The 23087-nt window shown below is 35.3% G+C and overlaps 1 protein-coding gene across 3 annotated transcripts in view; it reads right to left on the bottom strand.

Annotated features, from left to right (window-relative positions):
- The window catches only part of GMDS (GDP-mannose 4,6-dehydratase), a 629071-nt gene that overhangs the window by 330973 nt on the left and 275011 nt on the right, over positions 1–23087 (bottom strand). For all 3 annotated transcript variants that reach the window (XM_045057196.1, XM_045057197.1, XM_003985853.5), the window contains exons 5-6: positions 7879–8071; positions 6903–7007 (exon numbers count right to left, since the gene is read on the bottom strand). In XM_045057196.1, the coding sequence (XP_044913131.1) occupies positions 6903–7007; positions 7879–8071 (298 nt within the window). The remainder of the gene's footprint in view (positions 1–6902; positions 7008–7878; positions 8072–23087) is intronic.

Genomic DNA, 23087 nt, shown 5'->3' with positions numbered 1-23087 from the left:
GGCCAAACTACTCTGATTCCTTCATCTGGGAAATGATAAAAAGTTCCTCTCAACTAAGAAACACAAAATAAAATAAGCACATAAATGCCCCAGCCTCTTCGTGGTATTTATTAGGCTTTCTTGGAATTCTAGAGAAAACAGGAGTCCAGAAACTACAGAGCTCCTGGAGGGAGAAGACAATGATGGAGTCTCTTTATAGGACTCCATGGTCACAGAGAAGGTAGCACAGTTATACACCATACGTGGGTGACAGCATTATTTAGGGGTCAAACATGGAAGGAGAAAGAAAAGGAGAAAACCTAAGAAAAAATATTAATTTATGTAGAACTGAGTAAATGTTCCAGTTTTAAACACTTAAAAAAAAAAAAGAAGAAAAAGAATGGGAAGAAAATGGAAGAAATAATATTGTTGACATGGACCCTGGTTTCTTTCCTACTCAGGCTAAAGGTATCCAAGGGATGAAGGCAGTCACTGCATGTGATTCATTGCTAGCAAACTAATAGTGATGAGGTAGGTTCACATAGCCAAACTTTACTTCTTCAGTTTATTCTGGAAGTAGTAGTCACTATACTGTCCAGACTGATCTAATGATCTACACATTAAGATGAGTCAATGTTAGAAAAATATCCTCATAAAAAGACTGGAACTCTTGCGGCACCTGGGTGGTTCCATTGGTTAAGTGTCTGCCTCTTGATTTTGGCACAGGTCATGATCTCACAGTTGTGAGATCGAGCCCCACTTTGTGCTCTGCACTGTCAGTGCAGACCCTGCTTGGGATTCATTCTCTCTCTCTGTCTCTCTCAAAATAAACGTTAAAAAAAAAAAAGACTGGAACTGCTAAACTAACCTCCTTCTGTAACACCAGTGGCATCCAAGTGAGGGTCAAAAGTCAATGGGCCCACCATTGTGAACCAGCAGACACTTGAGCCCCACCTGCTGATACCAGACAGCAGAGAACTTTCATGGAACACATTCCTAGTGTGGGCTTTCTCCTTAAGGACATAGACTGTGGGAAGTCTCTCAGAAACCTACACCATTACTTAGCTGTAAGATATTAGACACTACTTCTACACTCATACTGAAAATGGAAAAGTCACAAACAATGAATGCTCAATATTATGTGCATTTCACTCTTAATCATGATGGCTACAGTTATTAAAGTCAGGAAATCAAGTCAAGTTTAATCATTTGACTTTTCTAATCTTTGGAAACTAGAAGGTAGGATATCTCTCTTTGTTCACTCTTGATCATGTAAAATATGTTTTTTTCAATATATTATTTCATATATATTGTTATTTATAGTTTTTAAAGGTCAGCAAATTTGTTATTTGTGAAATGACAAAGTAGTCTGCTAATATAAGAATAAAATATAATTAGCAAAATGTTTTAATTATCCAGGTGATGAATAGTAAGAATTCCTGTTACTTTATTTCTAAATTAATAAACAATGAGAACTAGAAATATTACCATTAGCTTTACAAATAGCCTTGTTTTAATGTTCTGGTTTATAGAATAATCTTAAACTTAAGAGATTATAAAATCTCTTATACTGATAAACAATATATTGAAAAAGAAATTCTAATGTCTTTATTCATGAAATACTTTAAAGTAATTTAAAAATTTCTCAATATTTTCCATAGTTTAATTTATATAGTTAATAGCTTTATGACATCAGTCTTGTTAACTGATATAACTTTCAAAAACACTTAGCAACAAATGCTGAAAGATTTTTTTGTACATGACACCTTCCTCAAAGAAATTTAATAGTGCTAGACAATAAACCCAGCCTTTATTTCCTAAATAGAAAATATATAAGTCTGTATTTCCAGAAGAAAAGTTTCACTATAGCCACGTTCACATTTGTGGCAAACTGAACACTGTATTTATGTACATATATAGAGATATGTAAAGGGAACAGAGAACTTCAAATTTGGAGAAACAACATGAGAGGAAAAAGGTTTTCAGATAGATGTCTTGTTTTTTGCAATTTATTCATAAAGCAACTACCCCTTTAATTCAAAAAAGAATAGTACATTTTTTATTTTAAAAAGTTGAGTGCTTACGAATAAAAGCACCTAATGAATATCTGTGGATATTGTCATATAAAACATGGTAGTTATTCCCACAGCATACAATACATACCATACATTTTCATGCCTTTATGGAATTTCAACTACTGTTCATTACTAATTTGTACTAAATATTACTAAAGTGCCTCTATTTTATAAAATAAGCATACCTAAAGCATGAGCATGTCAACTATCTTGCCTTAATTGAAAGAGTGACTACATGGCTGACTGAGGGAAAAAGGGGCCAAGTCTTTGATTACTGGCTTCATTCTCTACATCAATGATTTCCAACTGTTAATTCGATGCCAAACACAGGTGATCACAACTATCTTTAGAGGCATTGTGATCTTTCCATAACAAAGCAAAATAAGTACACTTAAAAAGAAAACTACAAAATATTTGGAATAGAGAAAAGACATATAACCCCGTCAAAAATATAATGGAAAAAGTGTCAAACTCAGGAGGGAGGGCTGCTGTAATGAGCTATGCTACAGATCTTCAGTCAGTTACTAGTTTATTTGGTTTCACACCTTAGTGCTTCAATAAAGCATAATAGAACCCTAACTGACCCAAACACTTCAGAATTTTGTTAATGGATGAGTTAATTATTTATTCTCTTTGACTTCAATATTTATAAGAAATCTTTTGTGTAAGATTATCTTGCTACCTTGGGAGAAATATTAAACCCAACTGAAAGTTTCTTGATGTTGAGAAAAAAATTATTCTATAGGTGGGGCCAGCAAATGTTTTCTTACAGGGCTAGACAGCAAATATTTTAGGATTTGCAGGCCACCAGACTACTGTGAAAGCAGCCACAGATTAATATACAAACAAATGGACATGGCTGTGCTCCAATAAAACTTTTTTTTAATATATAAAAATAGGCTGGTGGGTTGGATTTGACCCATGAACCATTATTTGCCAAATTCTGGTCTAGAATATCTTTATACTGAAAAATTCTTCATTCATACTTTTTAAAGTTAGAAATTCCCATAGAATACTATTCCTGTAGTCAAAAGGTGCCTTGGTCATTATTTTTCATTAGAGAAAAAGCACATACCCCAAAAAGGCTGCATCAGTCTGGGCTCTACTAGTTGGGCATTTGGGATATATACCTTAGGACTAGATTGAAGTTTACCACTGCATTAAAAAAAGAGTATTGTGTACCTGGGTGGCTCAGTCACTTTAGTGTCCAACTTAGGCTCAGGTCATGGTCTCATGGTTCCTGGCTTCAGGCCCCATATCAGTCTTTGAACTGACAGCACTGAGCTTGCTTTGGATTCTGTCTCCTTTTCTCTCTGCCCCTCCCCACCTGGCACACTCTTTCTCAACAAAATAAGTAAACATTAAAAAAAAAGTATTTTATTTGATCACTGTGATAACAGGGCAAAAGAGGACTGAGGTATAAATACTAAACCTACTTAAGAAAACAAACTTAAAGTACTATAGCAATTATAGGCATACAGACTAAGATTATTAATTAGAAATGAATTTTATCTATTTATTAAAGTATGTCAGGGTTAATCTTTACTTCAGAATAGTTAGCCTTTGGTTACCCTTATACATGAAATAAGTAAAAGAATATTTATTTAAAACTTTTACATAAATTCCTATTGTTCTCTAATTCAGACTGCCTAGCTTTCAACTCAGTAAAGTTTTACTAAAACATGAGATATTCATTCATTTATTCATTCATGCATTTAAAAATATGTATTGAATTTTTATTAGCACAGAGGTATTGTTTTATAAGCTGAAGATTCAAAAATAAAACACAGGAAGAAGACTTCCTTAATGGTAGATTCCAAAGAATCTCCTTGGAAAAGGTTAATAAATAAATAAAAATAATAATTGTGAGAAAATGATAATAGTATTGTAGGACCAAGTTAATATGAAAATTAATTTTCAAATTCAAAAAATGCTTTAAGTATTAACTATTAGAAATCTTAATAAGTATTATATCATTTTTACATATACCCCTATAATTCTTCATTATTTGATATTAAATGAAATAAAAAATGAAATATTGATTTTCAGGTATATAATAAAACAGAATGTGTATATTACAAGATCAAGTTTTTAACAAATATTTAACAAAAGCCCTAGATGTAGAATATTACATATAGAATAACCCTTTCTGTATGTTTAAGGATAAAGACACTTGAAATGTTTCTGAAGGAGCTTTAGTGGGCCTGAGGACAGAGCTGGGAGTCAGTGAGAGGAAATGAAAGGGAAGAAAGAAGTTATTAATTTTAAAGTAAAATTTTTTAGGGCACCTGGGTAGCTCAGTCAGTTGGGCAGCAGATTTGATTTCAGCTCAGGTCAGGAGTTTGAGCCCCACATTTGGCTCAACTATGCTCACAGCATGGAGCCTGCTTCAGATCCTCTGTCTCCCTCTCTTTTTCTCTCTCAAAAATACTTTTTCTCTCTCATACTTTTTCTCTCTCAAAAATAAATAAATGTTAAAAAAAAGTAAATAAAATAAAAAAATTTTAAAGTGTTTAACACTGACAAAGACAAAAATTAGTTCTCATTATAAGATATGCAAATAGAGGATTTTTCTGAGGGAAAGTTATATTTTAATGTATCTTTTCATTCTGCAACTAAAAATGCTTTTCCCTATCCTAACCTATCCAAAACAATTGACTTTTACTTATTTATTTTGTTTTTCAGGTGGAAAAGTTGAGGGGTGGAAAGCACAAAAACCCAAACAATGGGTATCAACATAGTTAGGATGAAAGAGGGAGGGACTATCATTTACTGAACAGATGCCTTGAGCATCCCGCACACCAAATGCTGTGAGCAAGGATAGCTACGATCTTCCTTTTCCTTTTCCCTCTACTAAGAATATCCACAACCACAAAATTAATTAAAGAAACTTTTCTGGCTGCTTTTTGTTTTCTTTTGGAGCAACAGACATGACAGATTGGGTTCTTATGCTCTAATGGCCCATCATGGGAATTTTTAACTTATGCAATCATAAAATAAAAATGTACTGATGCTAAAGATACCTTTATAAATCTATCACTTTACTCTTTCCTCATGACTTATAGGTTAATTATGTAGCTATACAGTCACATAAAATTTCACTGAAAAAGTTATAAGCATTAGTTGGTGGACTTGAATGAAACAAATTAGGACTGGACGTCTCAATGATTCTCAAGCTAAAAGGCTAAAGGATAGTGAAATTTCATAAAACTTCTTAGAATTGTATTGTACAGGTAATTATCATTTTGTGAAGAGTATACAAGTTTTATAAAGATTTCTCATGCTTCAGCAAATCAGAAATAATGATAAGAGTACACATTTTCTTATTTAAAACCTTACATTTGCAACGGAAAAGCCAGCATGTTGCTAACAGTTTCAACAGAAACTTATGAGAAGCAAACAAGGCAATACAAACAAATATGGTTTTCTGAAAAAAAGTGATGATTCTAAATACAAGAACTGATTTCAAATTTATTTTAACATATACTCTAGAAGCATGGTAATTTCTGGATGTCTATTTCAATGGAATGTAAAGAAAGAATATTGACATCTAACTGACTCAAAGTAAAAAAATATATGGATTCTACAAGTTGAGTCTACACAAGTAAGAGTGACTTCCAGAAACAACCATTAGTTTACTACTTATTCCTTTCCATTCATTTTGAAACTTCCTAATATTTAGGTTAAAAATGTGCTTGTGGGGTGCCTGGGTGGCTCAGTCGGTTGAGCAGCCAGCTTCAGCTCAGGTCATGATCTCACAGCTCGTGAGTTTGAGCCCTATGTCAGGCTCTGTCCTGACAGCTCGGAGCCTGGATCCTGCTTCAGATCTGTGTCTCCCTCTCTCTCTGCCCCTAACCCACTCGCATTCTGTCTCTGTCTCTCTCAAACATAAATAAACATTGGGGCGCCTGGGTGGCTCAGTCAGTTAAGCGGCCGACTTCGGCTCAGGTCATGATCTCACGGTCCGTGAGTTCGAGCCCCGCGTCAGGCTCTGTGCTGACAGCTCAGAACCTGGAGCCTGTTTCAGATTCTGTGTCTCCCTCTCTCTGACCCTCCCCCGTTCATGCTCTGTCTCTCTCTGTCTCAAAAATAAATAAACGTTAAAAAAAAAATTAAAAAAACAAACGTAAATAAACATTAAAAAAAGAAAAAAAAGAAAGAAAATGTGCTTGAGAAGACCTACCAATGAAAATGGTAAAATTAGAACAGTGTTCAGTTTTCATGTTGAATAAAAAACCTAGCAAACTTACTAAATAATTAAGTCTGGATTTGTATTTTTTCATTTATCACTTCTGACATTCAAAATATAGTTGATCCTTGAACAATGCAGACAGGTAAGGAATGGTAACCCTCCATGCAGTAGAAAATATGCATATAACTTTTGACTCCCCCCTAAACTTAACTACCAATAGCCTACTGTTGCCAGAAGCCTTACCAATAACATAAACATTCGATTGACACATATTTTATAATATGTGTCAACATATTATATGTGTAAACATATATATATATACACATATAATATATGTGTCAACATATTATATGTGTAAACATAATACGTATGTTATACGTATTATATACTGTATTCTTACAATAAACTTAGCTAGATAGAAGAAAATATTATTAATAAAGTCATAAGAGAAAACACATTGTCAGTAGTGTACTGTAAAAAATCTGTATAAGCAGACCTGCACAGTTCAAAACCTTGTTGTGCAAGGGTCAATTGTAGTTAAAAGCAGATGTGAAGTTTTCCCCAGTCTGCACAGTACATATACAGAATATAACATACAACTTTTTTAGTTGTTGTAAAAGTCTGAAATTCTCTTGTCCATTAACATATTTACTGACCTCTTCTAGGACTCTCGTGATTGAAGAGAATGCCATTCACCGCAAAGAGATTATATGCCTCACGGAAGTTCACCACAATCCAATAGGCATAGAGTTTTGCTGCCCCTGTTGAACAATTTTTTAAGAGGAAATAAAAGACAGTAATTATTATAAATGATGGTGTCTCCTTATAAAAGACAGTGATTTTCACTCATCTTAAATAAGTAACAACTTGCAAAAACTATAATTTATATTACATTAAGATAGAAAAAAATTTGAATGAAAGCCAAAGACAAAATAAAGGTTCCTTTGCCAGTTAATCATGTGCACAAGAAAATATTTAAGAATTTTTTACTTTTGTAATAGCCACAGTTCTGTCTTCCATAATCTAACTGATTCAACTATAGTATGCAATATATCAAGTTGACCTAAGATCTTATTCCCATTTTCTTAGTTTTAAGGAATTAGAAAGTAAAAAAAAAAAAAGGAATCTTAATATTCTAGATGCTTAGAAGTTTTATCACTAAAGTCTTCCATGAATACTCTTTTTTAAAAAATATATAAGATATAATAGACCTGGTTTTTTTGTTCGTTTGTTTTTAAATATCTGAACCCAGGGAAACTTCCGTTGGGAAAATAAAAAACATGAAATGAAATCTATCACTTCAGCAAATCTTACAACAGTTAGTTTAGTAAAAAAAAAAGTCATGTGGGCCTAATTTTCCTTTCAAAGTGATCTGTATGGAAGACTGAATGAACATGGATTGGTGAAGTGAAGTGGTAATTTCACCCTGGAGGCAATGGTAGCAAATACTTGTAGTTAGCAGTGTATAAAGGTATGCTTCTCAATGTCTGCTCACTTAGTCCAATCTGAGTGTTAATCTCACACTCAAATGACTTCAGATGAGAGAAAGGAACAGAATTAAAGCAGAAGCACACGCACGACCATGCCAAAAGAACATGGCACATGTACAAGTTTATACCCATGCGTTCTCACCATATGGTGACCGAGGATAAAAAGGAGTTGTCTCCTTCTGGGGTATTTCTTGCACTTTCCCATAAAGTTCACTAGTTGAGGCTTGGTAGAACTTCACAGAGTTGATAAGGCCACAGGTCTTAACTGCATCCAGAAGCCGCAAAGTGCCAACTCCATCAACATCTGCAGTATATTCAGCCAAGTCAAAAGAAATCTGGAAATAGCAGGTGAAGACAGTGTTACATTAATGTTTAGCAGCAACACAGATGCTGACGGTGGTAAAACAAACACATTTTACAATTTCACTTACTTAGAAATGTTATGCTTATAAAAAAAAATCATACAATTTCACTCAAATATGGAATTTAAGAAAAAGACAGATGAACATAGGGGAAGGGAAGCAAAAATAAGATAAAAACAGACAGGAAGACAAACCATAATAGACTCTTACTACAGAGAAGAACCTGAGGGTTCCTGGTGGGGTGTTGGGTGGAAGAAGGGCATTTGTTGGGATGAGCACTGGGTGTCATATGTAAGAGATGAATTACTAAATTCTATTCCTGAAATCATTATTACACTATATGTTAACTAACTTGGATTTAAAATTTAAAAAAAAGAAAAAGAGGGGTGCCTGGGTGGCTCACTCAGTTGAGTGTCCAACTTTAGTATAGGTCATGATCTCATAGTTCGTGAGTTCGAGCCCCGGGTCGGGCTCTGTGCTGACAGCTCAGAGCCTGGAGCATGCTTTGAATTCTGTGCCTCCCTCTCTCTTTGCCCCTACCCTGTTTGTGCTCAATCTCTCTCTCTCTCTCTCTCTCTCTCTCTCTCTCTCTCTCTCTCTCTCTCTCTCTCAAAAATAAATACACATTAAAAAATTTAAAAAAAAGAAACAAATAAAAATAAAAATCATGGAAAAATATTTTCTAATAGCAGAATAAGAGTATGAATGTGATCTATTCTAACATCAAATGACTGAAAAATATCTTAAGAAATATCTATTAATTATCCATGGTAAAGTGAAGAACACTTTAAACACACATATTACTTCCTAATTCTAGGCTGAATTCCCTATGGCAGTGGTTCTCAAAGTGCAAACCCTTGCTCCTCAGAATCACCTGTGGTATTTCTAAAATTCCAGAATGAACCAATCTCTTGGGGGTAGAATCCTAGGAAATCCACATTTATAATGAGTCAATCCCAGTTGACTTTTATGCAGAGAAGTTTGAGAATATGTGTTTTGGACACAGTTGATTTTTTAAAAGATTGTTTTATTTTTTTAATTTTTAACTAAGATACAAGATTTTTAGCATATCACATGCATACATAATCTTTTAATTTTGAGGCACATTAAATACAATAAGTACTAATGTATAGAATTGAATGATTTCCAAAAAGAGGTTTCAAGGAATAAATATTTTGCGCTTCCTTAGGATGGTTCTTAAAAATAAATGTGACTGATATATTATTTTTCTTAAATTATTTCTAAGCACAATAAATATAAATTAACCTAATATTAAAATGTCCCCAAATAGTAATGATGAAAATCTTTGTCACTGGTTTATTTGCAGGCCAATAACAGCTGGGCACAATACAAAGATGCTTCCCTGCTGCCTGGTGAATGACCTCAATCTTCACCTGGAAAAACCCCTCTCTGAGGTGAGTGAGGTTACCGGCCCTCATTGCTGCCAGTCCTGAGTGTCACCTGGGCACAAAGTGCAGTCTTGTGCAGTCTGTCTTTAGGGAACTTGGGCGATTGGTGACCACAGACCTGACTCTAAACGCATGTCATCTAGGCCTGTCAGTAAAATTCACATGGCAGACGTGAGATAAAACAGGATAAGAGTAGGGGTGCCTGGGTGGCTCAGTTGGTTAAACACCCAACTACGGTTCAGGTCATAATCTCACACAGTTTGTGACTTCGAGCCCCACATCCAGCCTTGTGCTGACAGCTCAGAGACTGGAGCCTGCTTCAGATTCTGTGTCTCCCTCTCTCTCTGGCCCTCCCCTGCTTGTGCTCTTTCTCAAGAATAAATAAACCCTTAAAAAATTTATTTTTATTTTTTTATTAATTTTTTTTACATGTTTATTTATTTTCGAGGGTCAGAGAGACAGAGTACAAGCAGGGGCAGGGCAGAGAGGAGAGGGGGACACAGAATCTGAAGCAGGCTCCAGGCTCTGAGCTGTCAGCACAGAGCCTGACATGGGGCTCGAACTCATGAACTGTGAGATCATGACCTGAGCTGGAATCAGACGCTTAACCGATTAAGCCACCCAGGCACCGCCCCCCAAATTTTTTTTAAATAGGATAAAAGTATGTTTCCTCCCAAGCTTTCATAGGCAAGAAAGCACAATTTGGGGTTACACTTTTCAAGTAACAGTTTCTTACAATAAAATTTACATACCATAAAATTGACCCTGTTAAAGTTTACGACTCAGTGGTTTTTAGTATTCACAGCATTATGCACTCATCACCGCCATCTAATTCCAGAATGTGTTCATCATCCCCTAAAGAAACACCATACCCATTAGCAATCTCTTGCCCATCTTCCCTTCCCACCCCCACAGCCACTAATCTACTTCCTGCATCTATGCAGTGACCTATTCTGGATGTTTCATACATATGGAATCATAACATGTGGCCTTTTATAACTGGCTTCTTTCACATATCATATTTCCATTTCTCTTGGGCATGTACCTAGAGGTAGTGTCATTTGCATACAACATTTAACATTTTGAGGAACTGCCACATTATTTTCCAAAGTGGCTGCACCATTTCACATTCTTACCAGCACTAAATAAGGGTTCCAAATGTTCCACAGTCTACTCAACACTTATTATAGTCTGTCTTATTGATTGTAGACATCCTAGAGAGTGTGAAGTTGTATATCACTGTGGGTTTTTTTTATTATTAAGGTATAATAGACATAAAATATTATCTTAGTTCCAGGTGTACAATAATAATTTGGTATATGCATATATCATGAAATGGCCACAAGTCTAGTTAACATCCAACACCACACACAGTTACAAAATTTTTGATGATGACTTTTAAGATCTAGTCTCTTAGCAACTTGCAAATGATACAATACAGCATTATTAACTATAGTCATCACACTATACATCACCATGACTTATTTACTTTACAATTCCAAGTCTGTACATTTTGACCACCTTCACCCATTTCATCCACTGTCCACCACCCCACTCCCTTGTCTCTGGCAATGACCAAATTATTCTCTGTATCTATGACTGTATTTGTTTTCTCTTTTACTTTTTTTTTAGATTCCACATACACATGAGATCATAAAGTAGTATCATGAGTAGTTATCTCTCTGTCTGTCCTTTTTCACTTATCATAATGCCTTCAAGTTTCTTGCATGTTGTCACAAATAGCAGGATGTCCTTCTTTCCTTCTTAATATAATATTCCATTGTATATATTCACCACATCTGCTTTATCCATTCAGCCATCGATGGACACTTAGGTTGCTTCCATATCTTTGCTACTGTTAATAATGCTGCAATGAACATGAGGATGTAACTACCTTTTCCAATTAGTGTTTTCATTTCCTTAGGAATTGCTGGATCATACGGTAGTTCTATTTTTAATTTTTTAAGGAAACTCCATGCTGTTTTCCACAGTGGCTACACCAATACATTCCTGTATTCCCACTAATAGTGCACAAGGGTCCCCTTTTCTCCACATCCTCACCAACACTTGATTTCTCTTGACTTTTTGATAATAGCTATTCTAACAGGTACAATATGATATCTCATTATGGTTTTGATTTGCATTTCCCTGATGATTAATGATATTGAGCACCTTGTCATGTATGTGTTGGCCATCTGTCTTTTTTTTAGAAAAATGTCTATTCAGATCTGCACATTTTTAAATCAGATTTTTTTTTTTTTTTTGCTATTGAGTTGCTTGAAGTCTTTGTTTTGGATATTGGACCCTTATCAGATATATGATTTGCAAATATTTTCTCCCATTCAGTAGGTTGCCTTTCCAGTCTATTGATGGTTTCTATTGCTGTGCAGAAGCTTTTCAGTTTAATGTACTCCAACTTATTTTATTTTTGCTTTAGTTGCCTTTGCTTTTGGTGTGAAATCCAAAAAATAATCACCAGCACCAATGTCAAGGACCTTACCACCTGTGTCGTTGTTTTTGTTGTTGTTGTTGTTGTTGTTGTTGTTTTTCTAGTTATATACTTTCTGGTCTTACATTCAAGTCTTTAATTTATTTAATTTTGGTGTTTGGTGTCAGATAGTGGTCCAGTTTAATTCTTTTGTATATGGCTGCCTAGTTTTCCCAAAGCTATTTATTAGGAAGACTGTCCTTTCCCCATTATACATTCTTGGTTCTTTCATCATAAATTAGTTACCATCTATGTATAGGTTTATTTCAGGGGTCTTGGTTCTGTTCAAATGATCTATGCATCTGTTTTTATGCCAATACCATATTGTTTTGGTTACAATAGCTTTATATGACAGCTCGTAATCAGGAAGTATGGTACCTCTTGAAATCAGGAAGCATCATGGTGCCTCTAGCTTTGTTCTCAAGATTTTGCTTTGGTTATTAGGATTCTTTCGTGGTTCCACACAAATGTCTCACTGTGGTTTTGATTTGCACTTACCTAATGACTAATGATGTTAAGCATCCTTTCATGTGCCTATTGGTCATTTGTACATCTTATTTGCAGAGATGTCTATTCAGATCTTTTGCCCATTTTTAAGTTTGGTTATTTATCTTTTTTATTATTGAGTTATAAAAGTTCTTTATATATTCTGGATAAAAATCTCTTACCAGATACATGGATTGTAATTGTCTTTTTACTTTTTTCCCCAGCTTTATTGATAGGTAGCTGACACGTAACATTGTGTAAATTTAAGGTATACAAACACCTTCACTTTCTTAATGGTATCCTAAGAAACATAAAAGTCCAATTTATCTAATTTTTCTTTTGTGTTTGTGCTTTGGTGTCATATCTTAAAATGCTTTGCTTAACTCAAGAGCATAAAGACTTCTAGTTTTATTCCAAGAGTTTTATAGTTTTATTTCTCATGTTTAGATCTTCAATTAGTTTTGGCTAATTTTTATGTATGTGGTGAGCCAGAAGTCCAAAGTAGTTATTTGCACATCGATGTCAAGTCCCAGCACTGTTTGCTGAAAAGGCTATTCTTTTTCCACTGAATGGTCTTGGAATTGGGTCATTTTGTTCTAAAAAAAAAAAAAAAGCTGTGGCTCCAATTTGAGGGTATAGTTCATTGAGTGGATTTCAGAAGATGGGGATGTCAGGGCTCTTGAGCAGACCACTCAACCACTCTTCCTGGCTCTAGTTTTCTTATAGTATAGTGCCACCACTATACATTTATAGGACATTTTACAATTCAAAAATGCTTTTGTTGGAGCTTTATAACAATTCTAGGAGAAATAGAAACCAGTTCTGAGGTTCACAGAGAATGACTTGATAAAAGTCACACTAAAAGTCAGGAACAGCAAATCTGGGTCTCCATTCCTGGAATGGTGCTCAGTGCTCAGCCTTTCTGAGACTCACTCTGTGAGGACACAATGAAAGCCTCAGACTCTGGCAAGACACAGAAATGCACATATGTGCAACTGTGTATGCATGTACATGTGTGCAGGTATACATGCAGAGTGTTGCCATGTTGTCTACAGTTTCTAACGATTCATGAAATGCAGATGAAAAACCCATGAACCAGATGATCTTTAAGATCCTTTCTACATATCAGCCAAGCCAATACTTAAATCTTTTTTTATGTATAAATTAATATCCAATCACATTTGGAATCTGTCTTGATGGGATCAGTCAAGTACGAAGGGCAAGACAATGTTGGATATTTTTTTCTCTTTGGCTATTTTTTTTCATTTATATACATATTATATAAACAGCTATATGAAAAGAAAAGCTGACATATGAATACTCAATATTGAGCAGACATCATTCTAAACATCTTGCATATACATGTTTAATCCTAAAACAGGTAAACACTAAAACTGAGGCACAGAAGGCTGAAGGCAAGTGTTGAAGCCACATACTATACTTACAGGAAAGTTATATATATTACATAATTGTATTTTATATTCACAGTGAAGCAGAAGTCCTTGTGTATATATATGCTCCTATTTCTGAAACACAGGATAAGGAGATTCTGCACAACAAAAAGCTTTTCTTGTGCTAGAATATCCAATTAATCATGTCCAAAAGAATTAAAAGCAGTTAGGCTTAAGAAAGTAAATATGGCAGGGGAGTGGGAGTTATAGGGCAGGATGGTTCCGTACAGATTTTTTTAGTAAGTCCATCAAGAATTCAGCATATGTTTAATGTTCAAAATGCTGAAGAATATGATTGGCTAATAAAATCTAACTGTCCGCAAGGTTTTATAATATAGAGCAACAAATTAACTGGCTTTCTTAAAAAAAAAAAAAAATCAGACTACTCCTCTGTAGCTTGATAAACCTCTCATGGTTACAAGTACGATTCTGAAATACACCAGAACATCAGGGGTCTGGAAAGTTACAGGCCAAATCTGTTCCTATACCTGTTTTTGTAATAAAGTTTTATAGAAACACAGCCACATGCATTCATTTATGTGTTTTCTATGATTGCTTTCACACTGTAACAGCAGAGTTGAGTAGCTGAGACACAGAATATATATTCTACAAAAACGAAAATATTTACTAACTGGCTCTTTACAGAAAGAGCTTTCTGCACCCTGAACTAAATCATAGTTATATTTTGGGGCCAAGAGTGAATAATTAAAAAAAAAGTTTATCATTATTTCTTCCATATTTCCTCAATATTACAGGATGAATATGGAGTATGCTTCCGATCACGAACAGAGCTGCATTTTCAGAGGCATGGAGACTCTGTTAACAGTAGGAACTTATTTTATCTAATAAGGAGAACAAAAAAATAAGACTGATAAAAAACCAAAGCCTACAAAATTAGTCCCTACCTTTCCCTTCTAAAATTTTTTTCTTCACTTGGCTTTTGGAGCCCTACCTTCTTCTAATTCTCTTCTACTTCACTGACACAACTTCCTGGGCTCTTGTGCTGTCCCACCATCTCCACTCTGGCCCTGTGGCTCCTTCCCACCCACTGTGAGGTGTCTCACTCGGTCTGGGTTTCACATTAGCATCACTGTGCCTAGGACCCCAAGGGTCCATCTCCAGGCCTGCCTGGACCTGAGCTATAGGACCCCCCCCCCCATTTCTTCCCATCTGTTTGACAGGCTTCATATCATCTCATGTTGCACTGGCTCAAAACAGAATTCTGGATGTTGTCGCCAAAGTTCTTCCCTTGGCCTCTCCTCTGCAAATGATACCCATTTACCTACTGCTTGAGACAAAACCTAGGTTTCATGGATGCCCTTCTTGTCCTTCAGAATTCACAGAAATAACACCTTCCCCACTACCATCTGCAGCATCCTTATGAAAGCTGCATCACCTTCCACCAGGACTATAGCAGCACCTGAGCAGCTACTAGTTCAACCACAGTCCTCCTCCCACCCGGCCCCCAAGTGCTTCTCCATCTCATTGCCTACTCTGCTTTCTCTCACTAACGACCCTACCTCTCTGGACATTCTGCTGTCCCCAGACTAGTGCCAACTCCTGCCTACAACCTTTACACTTGTGTCCCTTCTATGTGTGTGTGTTCTTCCTTCTTTACTATCTCTCTTTTTTCTTCCCTTATCTCTGTTCAGATGTCACCCCTTAGAAAGGGCTTCTTTGCCTTCCTCTGTATCTAAAACACCCAATGCTTTGTCATCTTTATATTTACCCAGGACTCCACGCTGCTTCATTTCTTCTTCATTTTAATATATTATCTGTTACTTGTTTATTTTCTATCACCTTCATCAAAATGTAAGCTCCTTGACGGCGAGGATTTTATCTTTTCTATTGTATCCCTTAGACTGAAACGTTGCTTGGCATGGTATTTGTTGAATGAAGACAGCGTGTAAACAAATGAGGAATTTAAATGTCAAATATACAAATAACAAAATAAAAATACAAAAAAAAAAACCCAAAAACTAGTAGAAAAGAAAACAGGCTACCAGAATGATAGAAAGGGTTGGTAATTTCACAGTACTGAAATAGGTAAAATTTCCAAGAGCAAGATGGACAAAATTCTATATAAATTTCAAAGCTTTAGTATAACAATTATTAAACAAAGGTTTAATGGTTAAATACTACACTATATAAAGAGGCAGAATTCAGAGTAAAGGAGAACCATCTTAGACTATAATCAATGAAGTGGGTGTAGGAGAAATGGGTTATTGAAATGTCCAAAGATCTTGTAGTGGGATATCCTCATCTGTAACACACTATTAGGACAGTCTCAGAGAAGAGTAGTAAAGCCTTATAGAACCAGAGAAGTATTTAAAATTAAAAGAAAATAGTTAATTCAAGTACAAATATAAAGAAAATTGCTCTTCTCAACATTCAAAGACATAAACAGATATCCTCAGTTATCCTCATTTGTATATCAGTGGTAAATTGTGGCCTCACTTAAAACAAAAAGAAAATTAGAAATGGTCACCTAAAAGTCTATGTGGGATCCAGACATGAACTGAAGGTTTACAGTGCAATTCTACATAGACTGCAGATTGGAATGTAAATTCTAGAACTGTTATAATTGTATCAGACTATTATACTGCAGGTCTGGGTTCACTGTGCTAGATTTCGCATTAAATAAAGCAAATAATAATGATAATTCTACCACCTTATTCCTCTTCAAGGTTATCATAAATTCATGTCCATTCTATAACCACACGAAAAATGAGCAGAGCTGGAAGTGGGCATTCTAACCAAGTAGGATGAGAAAATTGTGTTGATGATGACATTTAAAATGTTATTTATATTAGCTTATTATAAGAGAACATGAACTATGTCCAATTAGTAGATTGGTTTCCAAAATGACGGTGACTGCAGTGCTGCCATTTTTACCTATTAAAAATGATCACCAAAATTGAATACATGAGGTCAGAAATGTTTTTCACCTGAAACACAAAGGAAACTTTATAGAGGAATTTAAAGATACACAAAGTTATTTGTAGTAGGTGTAGCGTGAGACCACTCGGCTATCCGTATACCCTTATAATGTATGTTGTTTGCAGCCTCCAAGTCCAACATGACTTGGCCTCTCCAACCTCACTCCCTATCTGCCTCCATGCCAGCCCCACTAGTCCCTCAATGCTCCCAGTAAGCCCTACCTCAGGGCCTGGGTGTTCACTCTTCCCTCAACTCAGAATATTTTGCCTCTGGATATTTGCTTGGCTGGCTACCTTCTCTTCTTTCCCTCACAAAGCCTTCCCTGACCTTGCCATTTAGAGCAAACAGTTCTTTCCAACCCATCCTCTCACTGCAGACATCTCTCCAGAGTACCCAACACATTTGACTCTAAGTGTCTTCATTTGTTTAGCCAGCCTGTAAGCTCTCTGAGGACAGCAGGTTATTGGTGTTTTTCCCCCAGGCTTCCTACCACTTAGAAGAGTTCCTGTCACACAGAAGGTGCTCCAGAAACATTATTTGAATGAATACAGTGGCACTAAATCTGAAGTTTAGGCATGTAATTTCTCAATGACCTTATTTTACAATTAATAATGGAGTGAACTTTACATATGAAGTACATGAAATTTTAAAAATCTCAATGAATGAGCCAAAGTTTCCTGAATAAAAATGTTGCCTCAGAGAAAAGACTGGTGTGGCAAAAGAACTATATATTGAAAAAGATAACCAGAGACCAGAACACTTCCTCTAACATTTGCTTTTAGAGACATAGGAGGCTCAAAATACCAGTAGGCTGGAAATGCCTAAGACCACACAAGCAGCTGCACTGTTTTACTACTCCTCAAGACTTTGAATCTACAAGTGAGAGTTATTAGCCAATGAGAACAACAATAAAACATTACTTTCCATCATGAATCAGCCTTTCTCAGCAGAAATCCAGCAAAGCTGGCATTTATTTAGCAGCTGGGACTAGAAGTAAATCTGTTTTAACAGAGTGAAACAAGTATGGATTCTGAAGAATTGTATGTCAGTGGGCAGGAAGGGCTTCCTTGAGGGGATCTAGAGAGGGTGCACTCCTGTATTAGAAGCACCGTCCCCAAGCAGCAGGGCAACATATCCTGATTATAGGAAATACAAAGGTGTAAAGAAACAGACCCCTGTATTCCTCACTTGTCTTATGGGTACAGATCAGAAAAAAATGTGGTGGCTCCTGGGTGACTCAGTCAGTTGAGCATCTGACTATTGATTTTGGCTCAGGTCATGATCCCAGGGCTGTGGGACCGAGCCCTGTGTCAGGATTTGTGCTGGGCATGGAGCCTGGTTGAGAAGATTCTCTCTCTCTTTCTCTCTCTCTCTCTCTCTCTCTCTCTCACTCACCCTCTTCCCCTCTCCCCCACTTGTACTCTAAGAAAAAGAAAAAAAATAAGAAAAAGAAAAAGTAAGAGGTGTGAAGAGGTTACAAAATGAATGCAATAGGAATTAAGACAGGCATGGCTGAAATGTTTGTAACAAGGTAGGGATATAGACTTAAAGGAGCAGAGATGACAAGGACAAATCAAAAAGGGCTCAGCGAAGAGATGGCCTACATAAGCAAATGTAGATGGAGGGGTATGAAGCCATCTAATGGATGGGCCAGCATGAGCAAAAGGAAGGAAAATGCACTGGCCATGTTTGGGAAACAAGAAGCCTCCAGTTTAGATGGAGAAAGGACAAGAAACAGAAGGAACTAATTTTGTAAACACCAGTAGAAGTCATTCTGGGAAAGGTCTTATATGCCAGCCTGTAGTTTGTTTAGCAGGTACTGAGGAGGAACAATGGTTCAAGAACTGAGGAGCAGCATCATTTCAACAAGGGCTTCTCGCTGTGCACTACAGTCCAAGATGCATCTTTTTTGCCCCCAGCCAAGGCCCAGATCAGAAACATTTATTACTCACATTTATAAACCTGATTTTATATGATTTTTCCTTATTCACTGCACTTGTATTTTTGTTCAAAACCTTTTATAACTACAAATTGGAACACCAAATAATCATAAGGGCATTACTTTATTGAAGTGATACACTCCTGCCAGACTGAACAAATGTGATATCTTTATTTACCTTTATATGTCCAATATAAATTAATATGTAGTTTCCAATAAGTTTTTGAAATCCTCAAAGTAGACTAAGGACTCTCAGAGGGAATCAGAACTTTCATTATACAGAACAAGGTAACAATCCCCAGATGCACCATGCTCCAAAAAAACTCTGATAGAGTCAAGGCAGCACCATACTGCTTTTGTCTCTGTCTACTACCCACAGTGTGGGGACCAGGCTTTTCCATGTGTCATTCCTATTGCTTACTAGCCAAGTTAGATTTGTTGAATGAATGAATGAATGAATGACTAACATAAACTTTTTTTCACACCATATTTTTACCATCAAGACAAATTGAAACTTTTTCTAATCAGAATAGAAAAGATATATGGTATTCTACTCATAGAGTTTTCTAACGTTTTTGCCTTCTTGAAGAGCACAGTTCCTGCTGTGGAAGGTCAACCACACTGCAATACCTTATTAAATCTTATCACTCTTCCCATTTACTAACACCAAAAGGAAGCTCAGCTGTCCCAGGACAGCTTCAGTTTGAATTCTTTCAGTTTGAAAATCTTCATTTCTGACATGAGTTTTTGTTCCCCACTTCAGCAATAACACCTTGGTCACAATTCTTTGCCAAATTCTGTATCTCCAAGAATCTCTGGCCCCATTCTTTAAAACCTTTCTTGATTTCTCATTTAAGAGAGACCACAAGTTGAAAAAAAGAAAACAATTAAACTATGTCTCTAGGTTTTGTAGAAAATCTTAATTTAAAAATACTTTGTGACTCCAATTATCACAAATCAGCTATAGCAGACATCTTTTTGTTTTCCAGTTTACAGAGTTGTATCAGCTGGTGATAAACATAGAAAAACCTGTAATCATTTTTGTATGAAAAAACAATACCAGAAGTAACTATCCAATTTTTCAAGAGCAAAAGTTACAAAGATTCTCTACAAATAAGCAGAAATACAAGCTTACTACATGAAAGTAATTACATTGGAATACTAAACCAAGGTCCACAAGGTCCATGGTTAGAATTCAAGGAGGCATGTAGATCTGGATAAGAAAAATATACACTTTCATTTCTAGCAAATTCTATCTGAAATTGACAATTTCTTTCAATTTTGAATATAAGCAAAAATCCTTGGTAATAATAGCACCACATGTGACTTTTTCACCAATGGATATTCAAGACATTTTTATACCACAGCATAGTTGCTACAAAGGTCTTAAAGTATCACTTGTGCCCATCACTGCTTTGAAGCCACAGTGGTGACTTCAGGTCTTGCCATATAATGTATCACATCACATTATTACATCACAAGCCTGGCTTTTAATAATTATAATATTAGCATATGAATATAATTAGTTTCCTTTGTAACCCTAACTGTTTTGCTTTATGCTTTTCAAAAACATTACTCTGAGAATATGTATAGGCTTCACCAGACTACTTGAAGGAGTCATGGCATAGGAAAGAATGTCTGCTGTATATTGAGTGGTAGTGACAGTATCAATACTTTAGAATGTGGTTAAAGAAGAAAAACTCCTCTAAAAGAGATCCTACCTTAGGCCACAAAACAAACTTAACAAATTTAAGAAGATTAAAATCATATCAAACACCTTTCTGACCACAAAGGAATGAAACTACAAATTACATGAAGAAAACTGGAAAATTCACAAATATGTGGCAAATCAACAACATGCTACTGAATAACCAACGGGTAAAAGGAGAAATCAAAAGAAAAAAACAAACAAAATACCCTGAGAGAAACAAAATGGAAATGTAACATAACAAAATGTATGGGATGCAGAAAAAGCAGTTCTAAAAGGCTTATAAGTTCATAGTGATAAATGCCTTTCTGAAGAAACATGAAAAGTTTCAAATAAGCAACCTAACTTCAGACCTCAAGGAACTAGAAAAAGAACAAAAACAAAGCTAGTAGAAGAAAGGAAATAACAAAGATTAGAGCAGAAATAAATGAAATAGAGACTAAAAAGACAAGAAGATGATATTAAAGATCAATGAAACTGAGGGCTGCTTCTTCGTTAAAGATAAATTGACAAACCTTTAACTTGACTCACCAAGAAAAAAAAGAGAGGGTGCTCAAATAAAATGAGAAATGAAAGAGATGTTATAATTGAAACCTACAGAAAAGAAAAAGAATCATAAGAGACTACTATGACCAATTAAACCCCAACAAACTAGACAACTTAGAAGAAATGAATAAATTCCTAGAAACATACAACCCATCAAGACTAAATCATGATGAAACAGAAAATCTGAGTAGACCAATTATAAAAAGGAGATTGAATCGGTAATCAAAGACTCTTAAAAAAAACAAAAGTCCAATACCAGATGGCTTCACTGGTTATTTCGGCCAAACATTCAAAGAATACCAATACCTCTCAAACACTTCCAAAAAACAGAAGCAGGGAAACCTTTTTCAAATACATTTTACAAATTCAGCACTATCTTGATACCAAAACCAGACAATGATGCCATCAAAATAAATAAATAAAATAAAGGATAATATCCCTGGTGAACACTGATGTAAATAAATCAATAATTATTGGCAAACTGAATTAGCAAACTAATTTTAATGATCATTAAAAATATCATACACCATGAGCAAGTGGGATTTGTTCCAAAGATGCCAGAATGGTTCAACACCTGTATATCAGTCAATGTGACACATCAAACTAACAATATGCAGGATAAAAATGTATGACCATCTCAAAAGATGAAGAAAAAGCAATTGACCAAATTCAATACCCATTTATGATAAAAACTGAACGAAGCAGGTAAAGAGGAAACATACTTCAACAAAATAAAGGCCATATATGACAAGCCCACAGCTAAAATCATACTCAATGGTGACAGGCTGAAACTGTTTCCTCTAATATCAGGAATAACACAAGGATGCCCATTCTCCCCACTTTTATACAGCATAGTATTGGAAGTCCTAGCCTGAGCATTTAGGCAAGGAAAAGAAATAAAAATTATCCACATTGGGAAGGAAAAAGTAAAACTATCATTATTTGCAGATGACATATTATATATAGAAAACCCTAAAGACTCCATCAAAAAGCTGTTAGAACGAGTAAACAAATTCAGTGACAATGGAGGATACAAAATCAATACACAAAAATCCATTGTTTATTTATACTAATGACAAACTATCAGAAAGAGTAATTTAAAAAACAATGCCATTTACAATTGCATCAAAAAGAAGAAAAGAACTAAAATTAATTTCAACCAAGGAGGTGAAAGACCTATATATTGAAAACTACAAGGCATTGATGAAAGAAACTGAAGAAGACACAAATGTAAAGATTACCATGGTCATGGATTGAAAGAACTAATATTGTTAAAATGTTCATACTACACAAAACAATATACAGATCTAATATAATCCCTATGAAAATTACACTGTCATTTTTCACATAAATAAAACAAACAATCCTAAAATCTGTATGGGACCACAAAAGACCCTTAATTGTCAAAGCAATATTGAGAAAGAACAAAACTGGAGGCATTATGCTTCCTGATTTCAAGCTATATTACAAAGCTATAGTAATCAGAACAGTATGGTGTTGGCATAAGAACACACACAGTTCACTGAAACAGAATAGAGACCCCTGAAGTAAATCAATACACATATGGTAGACTGACATGTGATAAAGAATTCAAGAATACACAATGGGGAAAGGACAGTCTCCCCAATAAATGGTATTGGGAAAAATGGACAGCCATATGCAAAAGCATTAAAATGGACCACTATCTTACACCAAACACAAAAGTTAACTCAAAATGGATTAAAGATTTGAACATAAGATCTGAAACCATAAACTCCTAGAAGAAAACACAGGTTGTTAGGGTCCTTGACATTGGTGTTGGTGATTATTTTTTGGACTTCACACCAAAAGCAAAAGCAACAAATGCAAAAATAAAACAAGTGATTGTTGGGATGAGCACTGGGTGTTGTATGGAAGCCAATTTGCAATAAATTATATTTAAAAAATAAAAATAAATAAAACAAGTGGGACTACATTAAACTGAAAAGCTTCTGCACAGCAAAGGAAACCATCAACAAAACAGAAAGGCAACCTACTGAGTGG

This window comes from Felis catus, chromosome B2 (genome assembly GCF_018350175.1).
Source record: "Felis catus isolate Fca126 chromosome B2, F.catus_Fca126_mat1.0, whole genome shotgun sequence".
NCBI classification, from domain to species: domain Eukaryota; kingdom Metazoa; phylum Chordata; class Mammalia; order Carnivora; family Felidae; genus Felis; species Felis catus.
The sequence above is the reverse complement of the archived record's forward strand: the minus strand, read 5'-3'. Positions and strand labels throughout refer to the sequence as shown.